Below are 11,787 nucleotides of genomic sequence, written 5' to 3' on the forward strand. Positions count from 1 at the left end.
AGCTGTTTGATCCAGTGCAAGCCAATTCACCCTGTTTGCCTCAAATTTTATCTGTAAAAGACTTGGATCAGGATAGTGGCTTTTGGGAATAGAATGGAAGAGCTGGATTAAAAGGATGTTATGAAGGAAAATCAATAGAAAGACTCAGTTAACTAATTAGAAAAAAAGGAAGAAAATGACTACAAAGTTTTAAATTATTAAATATTAGATACTGGGATCAAAAAAAATTAGGTGATTTTAGCTTAGTTTGGGCTTTGACATTTTGATTTTGAAATGACCAATTGGTTGTCCAAGTAGAAATGTCTAGTAGTTACTGGGAGGTAGATGAGTAGAGCTAATTAGAGATGTTAGGACTAGAGATTAAGAATTGGTAATCATCCTCATATATAAATGATAGCTGAAATTTAGGAAAGTAAATGAGTTCCTCATTGGTGAATATGAATGTAGAAAGTAGTAATTAGCAAATAGAGACTTATAGAAAGGTAAATATAACACAAACTTGAACAGTGTCCTAATTGGGGGGAAAAAAAAGCAAATTCTTTTAACATAGATATAGTCAAGCAAAGCAAATACTCATATTGTCTGTGTTCCAAAAGGTATAACCATTTCTGCTTCTTGAGTCTTACCAACTTTATGCCTGGATATCTCTGCAAATTAAAAAAGAAAATCACCTGTATGCTAACAAGAAATTTATTTGTTAATTAATACAGTGAATGTGTTTTAAGTCTTTTTTTTTAACAAGGCAATAGGGTTAAGTGACTTGCTCAGGGTCACACAACTAGGTATTATTATTATGTATCTGAGGCTGGATTTGCACTAAGGTCCTCCTGACTCCAGGGCTGGTGCTCTATCCAGTATGCCACCTAGCTAGCTACCTTCTAGATAGTCTATTTAAATGGAGTTGGACTTTTTCAGAGAAAAGGACATTCCAATTGTATTGAACAGTTCAGGTGAGAGTAAGATGCTTGGATACAGTGGGTTCAGAACCAGTTTGTTTTGCACTGGAGTAGAGGTGATGCTTGGTGATCTTTCCTGGTGGGTTAATAAGTGTCTAACTTTGCTCAAAGTTAGATACTCAAATGTTGAATAAGCATGAATTCTGGTCTTTGAGCTGAGATTATGATATCTAAATGTCAAAATTGTGACTAATTTAGGATGCTGACCTTGTCCATGTTCTAGCTGTCTTTCTCTTGTAATCATCAAGAACAAGAAAGCAAGGCCAATTCTTAGTGTATGCTGACTGATTAGTTATGTGGTGTTTGAGGGTTGATGATAATGGTCTCCCAATTAGTTTTACACAAAGAAAAGAAATTTCTTAAGTTTTTCTTTCAAAAACCCTCATCACTCTTCTGATAGATGTCATAGAAGCAACTTTATCCCATTCTGGCTTTAAAGATATTAAAGTTATTAAAGGTTAAAATTGACCCTGGATACTTAATTGGTCCAGGGAACTGAGTACAAAAACCAGCCCTCAATGAGGAGTCAGGAGCTTCTTCCCAAGCACATGCATGATCAAAACAGAGACAGGATAACTGAAGAAATGATTTAATTCTGTATCCTTGCAGAATGTCCTTTTTTCCCCTATGCCAAATCTATATAACCATTAATGGTTAGATGTATGAGTATCTTCTTTCTTACTCTGTACTGAGTACTAAGTACTGCCAAACTTCCCCCATGTGAGCCCCACCCCACATTTTGGTAATAGTTCTTTAGAATTGGATTCAAATAGCCTCATTGAATTGGGAGAAATTGGGGAAAAATGGGAGCCCTGAGTGATCAGCATTTTTGAAGTGGAAGCCCATGCAATTTCTGACCCCATTGGGAAATTCTCACTGATTTGGTGAGATTAGAAAACATATGGTGGGTCTGAACGATTATTAAAAAAAAATCTGTACCCCAGGAATCTGAATTTGCTTTTGATAGAGAATTCTTTTAATGTACTAATCTTTTTAATTAATAGAAAAAAGAAAAAGAAAGTAAATTATATCTGAAAGAAAATTAATAACCAGTAAGTTTTGTATCTTAAAAACCTGTACCCTGAAGATGATACATGTTATAAACTGTCATTGAGGAATATTTTGTGGATCTTTTGAATTTGGGTGATAATGATTGTGATCTTCAAAGCTGCCAGGTGTGACAGTCCTGGACTTTGCCTAGAGCAGCAGATCTCAAAGTTTGATCCAAGAACCTTTGGGATCCCTGATGGCGTGAGAAACTTTTCAGGGGATCCATGAGGTTAAAAACAATTTTTAATAATAATAATAAGAAGAAGAAGAATACTAAAATATCATTTTTCCTATTAAACTATTTCTTTTTCCTACCTCTCTGGATTAGTCAGGTTTCACACCCCTTTTTTGTAAGCAGATCTGCCAGACTCAAGTATCATTGTGGCCAAAACAGATGGGGAGGATGAGAAAGATTGTCACTTCTGTATTCTTACTGAATACAGCCTTTTCATGCTATAGCTAAGTAAAATTCATTTTAAAAAAATTGTTACCTGGTCTTCAAGTGCCTCATTTTGCATCAGTCCTGAATTTGACCACTGGCCTGAGTCTCAAACCTGACCCTTAACACTGTGCTACTGATAATGAACTGTAATATGACTTAAATATAATAAAAATGTTGGCAATGAAATCATAAACCAAATTGGTTCTTATATCACATTTTAATTTAAGATGTATATTTGTGTTACTTAACAGAGTCACTATAATTTTAGGTGTTGTCAGTTTATTGATTCTTATAAGCGAGAACATTTGTGATAAGTCCATGTTGAACATGACACAGTATTATTATGAGGTTCTTTTCATATTTCAGTAATTGGGTCTCAAGATGGCCCTGGCATTTCAGGTTACCCTTTAGAGCAGATAATGTTAGGCTAAGCTGTTATTCTATTGTATGACTAAAACCAGGTGGATTAGCCATTTATTATTATTTTTTTGCTTCTAAATTTGTTTTTAAAAAAGAAAAAGAAAAATATACAAATGAAGTACTAAATTTATATGAGAAATTTTCAAATTAACTTTCACAAATCTATACTTGGAATATGCTTTTAAAAACTGGATAACCTCCTAAAAAAATCCTAAAAAAAAACCTGGATAACCTGAGAACAGTTTTTTTGGCATATCAAAGGACTTGAATATGGGCAAATGATTAAATTTCTTTTTTTTTTTTTTGCAAGGCAAATGGGGTGAAGTGGTTTGCCCAAGGCCACACAGCTAAGTAATTATTACGTGTCTGAGACCAGATTTGAACCCAGGTACTCCTGACTCCAAGGCTGGTGCTTTATCCACTAAGCCACCTAGCCGCCCCAAATGATTAAATTTCTGAACTCATTAGATATCCTTTTCTGAATTTTGAATATAAAAAATGAAATATTCAGTAATATTGCCATCATTTTCCTGGAAGTTAGTATGTATTGATGGTTAGTGGTTTTTATTAAGGTAGTTTATTATAATAAACATTGGATTTGAACTTGAAATGATTTGTACTTCATAATCCTAACTTATCTGAGAATGACAAGAGTGGTAGTTGCTCTTATTGTATTTTCGTGGCATATATAATGTTCTTTTGGTTGTGCTTTCCATTCCGTATTTCATAATGGAATTCTTTATAATGTTAACATTTTATAGTTCAGTTGCATTCATCATTTTGAAGACAGGCACTTCTCAGTTGATAGATACCTACTGTTTCCAACTGAATGTTTTGCTATTTCAGATAGTGCTTAGTTTTCTTTAAAATATCTTGAATATTTCTTTTTTGATTTGTTCTTAGGTTCATGCATGGGAGATCTCTGACCAGTTGTTACAGATTCGGCAGGATGTAGAATCGTGCTATTTTGCAGCACAAACGATGAAGATGAAGATTCAGACCTCATTCTATGAACTCCCAATGGACTCTCATGCCTCTTTACGGGATTCATTGTTGTCACATATCCAGAACTTGAAGGACCTATCTCCTGTCATTGTAACTCAGGTAAATATTTGTGCTTCCATTCAGAGGAGCATTTTTACAAGATGGGTTGTGAAGTTTTCTTTAATCTGATGATCAGTGTTTGCAGCAAATCAAGAGAGGTGGTGTTGATATCTTTATTCCAGTCTCACTATTCTAATATAGTATGGCAAGAATTTTTCAGTCTTTTGAACCAGTTAAACATTTTCAGCAGGGACAGTTACATGATTTGATAATGTTGTTCAGTTTTTTCAGTTGTATTCTACTGTTTGTGACCCCTTTTAGGATTTGCTTTTCAAAGATATTGGAATGATTTGAAATTTCTTTCTCCAGCTTATTTTGCAGATTGGGAACTGAGGCAAACAATGACTGTTCTAGGATAATGCAGCTAATAAGTGTCTGAGACTAGAGTTTAACTCAGGAAGATTGGTCCTCCCAGATCCTGTATTATGCCAGCTAGTTGCCAGTTATCTGAAACTGAGCCTTAAATTTTAATAAGAAAGCATCTGACTGGTTGTACTTATATTTTCAAAATAGAGATTTCTTTCCTTCCTTCCCTCCCTTTTTTCCTCCTTTTTTTCCTTTCCATCCCTCCTTCTTTGCTTCTTTTCTCACCTCCTTTCCTTCCTTTCTTCTTTCCTTCTTGGCCCAGAAAGTCTTCCCCCTCACAGATGATTTTTTTTCCGGCTATGCCAAAAACACTTACCGTTTTGTTTTTTTTTCCCTTCTTTTTTGTGCCTGCTTTAATCAATGAGAAACCCTGGAGATCTTAATCTCCCAGCAAAAAAATAAAAATAATAATAATAATAATTTTTTTTCTTTTTTGGAAGTGGTTATTCCTAGTCTTTATGCTTCATCACTCTCTTAACTTATCTTAATGACTGAATGGATATTGCCTAAGTCAAACTGTGATCTGGGAAAGACCTAACTTTAAAAGGTCTCCCATTGCATCAGGGTCATCTCCTGTCATCTTGATTCATATCTGGCTACTGGACTCAGATAGCTTTGAAGGGGAAAGTGAGGCTGGTGACTTTGCTTAGCATCCTCATTTAAATTAAATTCACTTGCATGCCATGGCATCATCTCCCTGATACTTGGTTCTTTTGGAAAATGAAGGACAAAGAATAACAATGATTTATAGAGGTGGTGCTCAGGCAGTGAACAGGGGTAGCCATCATTTGAGGAATGGCTGAGTAAATTATATTATGAATTTGGAAATGATGACTGCGTTGGATTCCAGAAACTTAAGAAGACTTTTTATGAACTAATACATAGTGAGGTCAGCAGGGCCAGGTGAACAATTTATGCAATGACTTCAACATTAATTAGTTTTGACATTCATCCATTTGCAAATTAATGAGTTTCACCTTTTCCTACTTTCCTCCCCCTTAGAATTAAGGGGAAAAGAAAAAAACCTTGAGAAAGAGAGGAAAAGCATAAGAGATGTTTTTAAAAAGTGGACATATTATTCATTCACATTCCATGTTTATTTTTTTTACTGGATGTGACTGGCATTGCCCAGGTTCCTCAAGTTATCCTTGATCTCAGAACTGCTGAGAGAAGCTGAATATATACTAGTTGATCATCTCATAGTGCTGTTGTTAACATGTACAGTGTTCTTTTAGTTTTGTTCCCTTCACTCAGCATCAGTTCATATAATTCTTTTTTAGGCTTCTCTAAAGTCTGATCACTCATTATTTCTTATAGAATAATAGTTCTTTATCACATTCATATACTGTAACTTGTTCAGCCATTCCCCAGTTGATGGGCATCCTCTTAATTTCCAATTCTTCGCTGCTAACAAAAAGAGCTACTACTGAATATTTTTGAACATGTGAGATTTTTCCTGTTTTTTTTTTTTTAATGATTTCTATATAGATCTAGTTTTCATATTGCTAGGTCAAAGAGTATGATCATTTTTATTGCTCTTTGGGCAGAGTTCCAGATTGCTTGTCAGAGTGGCTGGACACAATTCTACTATTAATGTCCCAATTTTTCCACATCCTCTCCACAAATTTGATGATTTTCCTTTTTTTTGCCATTTTAGCCAATCTGTTTGGTATAAGGTGGCACCTAATAGTTACTTTAATTTGCATTTCTCTAATAATGATTTGGAGCATTTTTTTCCATTTGACTAAATGTAGCTTAAATTTCTATGTCTGTTCATATCCTTTGACCATTTATCAATTGGGGAATGACTTGTAATCTTGAAGATTTGATTCACTTCTCTATATTTTAGAAAAATGTTCTTTTATCAGAAACACTAGCTGTGAAAATTGTTTCCCAACTTTCTATTTTCCTTCCAGTCTTGAATACATTGGTTTTATTAATCCAAAACCCTTTTTAATTTATTATATTCAAAATCATCCAATTTATAACATTCTGTATTTCTTGTTTGCTCTTAAATTTCTCCCCTAATTGAACTCCCGATCATCCTTTATGTCTAAATGCTGTACCCAATTTGACCTCGTTTTGGTATAGAGTATGAGATGTGGGTCTTTAACTTGTTTTTCCATATTATGACCACAGTATTATCAAGGAAAGTAATTCTGAAAGACTTCGAACTCTGATCAGTGATAAGACATATTTATGAAGAACTAATGTATTTTTTTCCCTTTATTTTACTTACTGATTATGAGGCAGGGCTTGGTGGGTAAGATAAGTGATATTAAAAAATAAAATAGCATCAATGAAACTTTTTTTTAAACGGAAAAGAATCAAAGGAAGTTTTTAAAAAAGGGTCAGAGAAGTGAGGTTTTTTCCATATTATATTAAATATAATATACTCTTTAAAAAAGCTGTATAACAAGTTGAGAGTTGTCTAAAGTGTAATAAAGAGATTAAAAGAAAAAGGCAGCAGATAGTAGAGTGAAGAGTCCAGTTGAATGTTAAATCCTTCCTCTAGTCAAACCCTTCTATCTTTACTTCTGTTTTTAAAATACTGCCCTAAAGAAAGATATGTGTTAGAATGGTTTCTTTTTATTAAAGGATATTATTTAAACATTTTAAAAAATTGTGAATATAATAAGGTGCTTTAATTTAGTGTAGCATAAAGAACTCTGGCTCTGGAGTCTGAGGGCCTGGGCTCAAATCTCACTTAATCATCTCATTATTAGCTGTATATCCTTGGGCAAGTTCACATAATATCCTTGTGATAGAGAAATGCAGGGGGAAGAGGAAGATGAGGATGATGACCATAGTTTCCTCATTTGTAAAACATGAGGGTTAAATTAAATGACCATCTAGTTTCCTTTGAACTGTAATGATCTTTGCAATGAATTCAAAAGTGGTAGATGGCAGAGTACAGGCTATATTCTCGTTCAAATAACTTTAAGATAAAGCCTCAAATCAAATTTTTGAGTAGCAGAACCAGTAAAGGTCAGAGGATGACATTTTAAATTTAACGTTGTTCAGGAGGTATACAGGAGGTGTCTATAACATGGGAGGAAAAGCAGCTTTGAGAGTTCTTAGCCTTGAGACAGGAAGGGGGTCCAGTGACTGGTCAAAAAGAGATTCTAAGGAACCTTTCCTGGCACAGGGGCAGCTAGTCCTGATTAGCAACTGCAGTTCCAGGGCAGAGCGGGGGTGCTTGTCATTGTTCACATGGGTATAGAGGCCCTAGCCAAGTAGCAGTGTCAGGGCCAGTTCTAGGTCCTTGAGGTCAAATGTGGCCTCTGACATTTAAGGGGACAAAAACAGCACCTCCTTCCCAGGATTGTTGTGAGGATCAAATGAGATCCTAATTACAGAGGGCTTAGCACAGTGTCTGGCTTTGGTAGCAGCTTTCGAAATATGAGCATTATTGTTGCACAGTTTCACTTCTAGACATTGTAATTTTTCAATTTTTTAAGTACACAGATGTTTCTCTATGATTTAACTGTGCAAATGCTGTATACTAGCCAATAAATATTAAGAGCAATAGATCTTAAATCAAACCTCAAAAAGCAAAGGCTAGAGATGATGAAGGGACTGAAAATGGGGGCAAAGGATATATTTGCAACTCAGCCAGTAAAGGGGTGAGCTTCAGGCCACAGTAGAAAAGGAAGGGAATTGATAAGTCAGTGAGGCAGCTTTCCTAAAGTGCCCAAGTTTTATCAGGCTCTGATCAGTATCCATTTTAGAGTGTGAGCACCTCAGTTGTACCATTCAAAAGGGCTATTTTTCTTCTGATTGCTTTCCTACCTCTGTTGTCATAAGCAAGATGCTGACAGTGAGGTTGACGTGAGGCATGGAAGTTTTACAAGTATAGACAATTGCAAAAAAGAGAAGTTATGCAGACAGGAAGAGAATACTTGACTGGAGCAAACAAGCCTATTGCAGGAAAGGTAAAGCCCAATATATCAGAGAGTTTATGTCAGCTCCTTTTTTCTAGGTGCTTTCTTCCATTCTAAAATAGTTCTTTTAAAGACAGTTGAAAAAATTGGAAATAGAGATACTCTGAAATCTTGCCACATTTTGAGTCATAGAGACTACTCTGAAACCTTTCCAAATTTAGAGTCATAGATTTAGATGTGGATGACAATGTAGAAGTCAAGTCTAGCCCTTCCATTGTATGAGACCAATTCATATTTTTCTTGGAGGTTTTGACTTTATCATCTTCTGAGTATGTACTTTGACCCTCTATAGGACCAAAGTGTCTATGGTTGGATTTTTCTTCTTTTGTTTGCTCATTTCCCCAGCTTATGACTTGTTTCTAACTCTTTGTTAAGGTAGGGCTCTGCTTTCACTGTCCCAAGCTTTTGAGGGTTTTTACAGCTGTTTTCAGGGACATCTCCCAGGGACCTCAATTCCTTCAAGGTTTTAGGAGAGGCTTAAAACTGCTCTCTTGACCTGTGCTCTGGTCTGTGGATGACTGCAGCACTCCCCTCTGCCCTGGAACCATGAAGAGAGTACCTGTTCTATTATGGCGATAAAGGTCCTTTTCCTGAGACTGAGGTCCCAGACTGCAAGCTGGATCTGAGTAGGGGCAAAGTCACAGCGTCCTGCCTCAGGGAGAGCACAAAGACCTCTGTGATCTTCTCTGTACTCTCTGTGAGCTGAGCACTTTGGAAGTAGCTGATGGATGGGCCCCTGCCAGGTGACTCCCCAAACCTGCTTCTGGTTCCCCGGCTGGATCTGTACTGGAATGGGTTCCATACTCACTCTGGTGAGTTTTCCCACTAACCTTCCAAGTCATCCTCAGTAATCCCTGGGCTGAGAGGTCTACAAACCACCACTGCCATGGACCCAGGTGCCCCAAGGGATTCAGGTATCCTGCCATCTGTTCCTGGATGGATGGAGTCATCTTACGCTGAGGCAACTCAGGCTGCAGACCCTTTCTAACCCTGGTTTAACAGAACCTTCCCATGAAAACCAAGTCAGCATCTTGGTGGAGGAAATCCAAAAGAATACTGACAAAAATAACATCTTAAAAGCCAGTTTGGGTCAAATGGAAAAAGCAGTTCAAAAGGCCAATGAAAAGAATGCCTTAAAAAGCAGAATTTGCCAGATAGAAAAGGAGATACAAAAGCTCAAGTAAATAATTCCTTCAAATGTGAAATGGAGCTAAGGGAAGGTGATGACTTTGAAAAATCAAGAAACAATAAAGCAAAACCAAAAGAATGAAAAAGTAGAAGAAAATGTAAAATATTTCACTGGAAAAACAGCTGACCTAGAAAACAGATTCAGGAGAAATAATTTAAAAATTATTGGGCTACCTGAAAGTCATGAGCAGAAAAAGAACCTAGTCTTCATTTTTCAAGAAATATTCCAGGAATACTTACCTGTTATCCTTGAAGCAGAGGTTAAAAGAGAAATTGAGGGAATCCACCAATCACCTCCTGAAAGAGATCCCAAAATGAAAACTCCTAGGAATATCATAGCAAAATTTGAGAACTCCCAAGTCATGGAGAAAATATTACAAGCAGCCAGAAAGAAACAATTCAAATATCATGGAGCTTCTGTCAGGATTTGGCAGCATCTACTAAGGGCTCATAGGACTTGGAATATGATATTTGGGAAGGCAAAAGAGCTTGAATTACAACCAAAAATCAACTACCTAGCAAGAGTAAACATCTCTCTTATTTTTTATTTTTTAGGTTTTTGCAAGGCAAATGGGGTTAAGTGGCTTTCCCAAGGCCACACAGCTAGGTAATTATTAAGTGTCTGAGACCAGATTTAAACCCAGGTACTCCTGACTCCAGGGCCAGTTCTATATCCACTGCGCCACCTAGCTGCCCCTATAAACATCTTCTTTCAGGGGAGAAGAGGGACATTCAATGAAATAGTGGGTTTTCAAACTTTCCTGTTGAAATGACCAGAGCTGAATAGAAACTTTGATCTTCAAGTACAAGACGCAGTCAAAGTATAGAGAGAGGGTGGATGGAAAGGGCAAATTTTGAGGAATTTAATGATGTTAAACTGCTTCCATACCTTTATGGGAAACTGATACTGATAACTCATATGCCCTCATTTATTAAGGCAGTCAGAGGGAGCATATATAGGCAAGACACAGCTGGGAGCTGATTTTAAAGGTGTAAGATATTAAAAAGATAGGAGTTAATGCATGGGAAAGGAATGTACTGGGAGAAAGGGAAAGGAGAGGTAGAATGGGCTTAGTTATTTCACAAAAAAGGGAAGAAAAAACTTTTGCAATGGAGTGGAAGAGGGAATGAGTGAGCCTTTTTCTCTCATCAGAATTGACTCAGAACAAATTACACACACATTCAATTGGGTATAGAAATCTATCTTATCCTAGAGGAAAATAGGAGAGGAAAGGGATAGGAGAAGGGTGACAAGGGCGGGGTATAGGTGATAAGAGAGGAAGATTGCCGGACAAGGGTGGTCAGACATAGCACACTTTTGAGGAGAGCCAGAGTGAAAGGATAGAGAATAGAATAAATGGGGGTGGGAGGGAATAGGATGGAGGGAAATACAGCTAGCAAAAGCAACTGTGGGAAAAAAATATTGATGCACATTCTCTGATGGACTTTTGATAAAGATTCCTATCCATCCCAAAGACAGGTGAATGCAGACTGAAGCGTACTTTTTTTCCTCTCTCACTTTATTTTTCTTGAGGTTTCTCTTTCTTTGTGTGGGGGTGATTATGCTTACAACATGATTTTTTTTTTTTTGGCAAGGCAGTGGTAGGGTTAAGTGACTTGGCTAAGATCATAAGTATCTGTGGTCTGATTTGAACTCAGGTTTTACTCCGGGGCTGGTGCTCTATCCATTACGCCAACTAGCTACCCCCTGTTTTACTTTTAAAGTTACTGTTTTCTGCTGTCAGTTTTTCATAATTTCTCCTGCATGACTCACATTTCTTTTTTCCATTTTTCTTCCTCTCTCTTTGGTTTTTAAAATCCATTTTGAATTCTTCCAAGAGGTCTTTTGTATTTGAGACCAATTCAGAAACCCCTTTGAGGCTTCACTTGTAGGTATTTTATCACTGCTTTATTCTGAGATGGTATTTTTATTGACTACCAGAATAGAAATTTTTTATGATTAGTGCTTTTTTTTGTTTGTTTTTTCCCTCATTTGATAATTGAGCTCTTTTCCTGGGGTGGGGTGGGGTGGGGCACAGGCTCAAGGTTTTTTTGTGCTGGAGTCAGGTGTCTGGTCCCTGGCTTATCACTTGCCTAAGACATTTCAGGTGCCTAGTGGTTTGCTTCCAGTACTAGGGTAGCCCAAACTAGTTCTTGTTGCAGCAGTATTCCTGGAATTTGAACCTTGTCTTCTGAGTTGAGATTGGGACTCTCATAGCTGACCTGCTATACTGCTTGTTTGCTGAGCCCAGACCTTAGCTGTGCTGTGTATAGAACCTTTTAATGTCTTTCTAGTTCTCTCAACTATGCTGGACTT

General features: G+C 36.8%; 1 protein-coding gene across 1 annotated transcript in view; it reads left to right on the forward strand.

Annotated features, from left to right (window-relative positions):
- The window catches only part of TNPO3 (transportin 3), a 39,190-nt gene extending 27,720 nt beyond the window's left edge, over window positions 1–11,470 (forward strand). The window contains exon 2 of the mRNA XM_074193733.1: window positions 3,772–11,470. Coding sequence (XP_074049834.1) covers window positions 3,772–4,041 — 270 coding nt within the window. The 3' untranslated portion in view covers window positions 4,042–11,470. The remainder of the gene's footprint in view (window positions 1–3,771) is intronic.
- The last annotated feature ends 317 nt before the right edge of the window (window positions 11,471–11,787 follow it).

Source organism: Macrotis lagotis, chromosome 7, assembly GCF_037893015.1.
Source record: "Macrotis lagotis isolate mMagLag1 chromosome 7, bilby.v1.9.chrom.fasta, whole genome shotgun sequence".
NCBI lineage: Eukaryota > Metazoa > Chordata > Mammalia > Peramelemorphia > Peramelidae > Macrotis > Macrotis lagotis.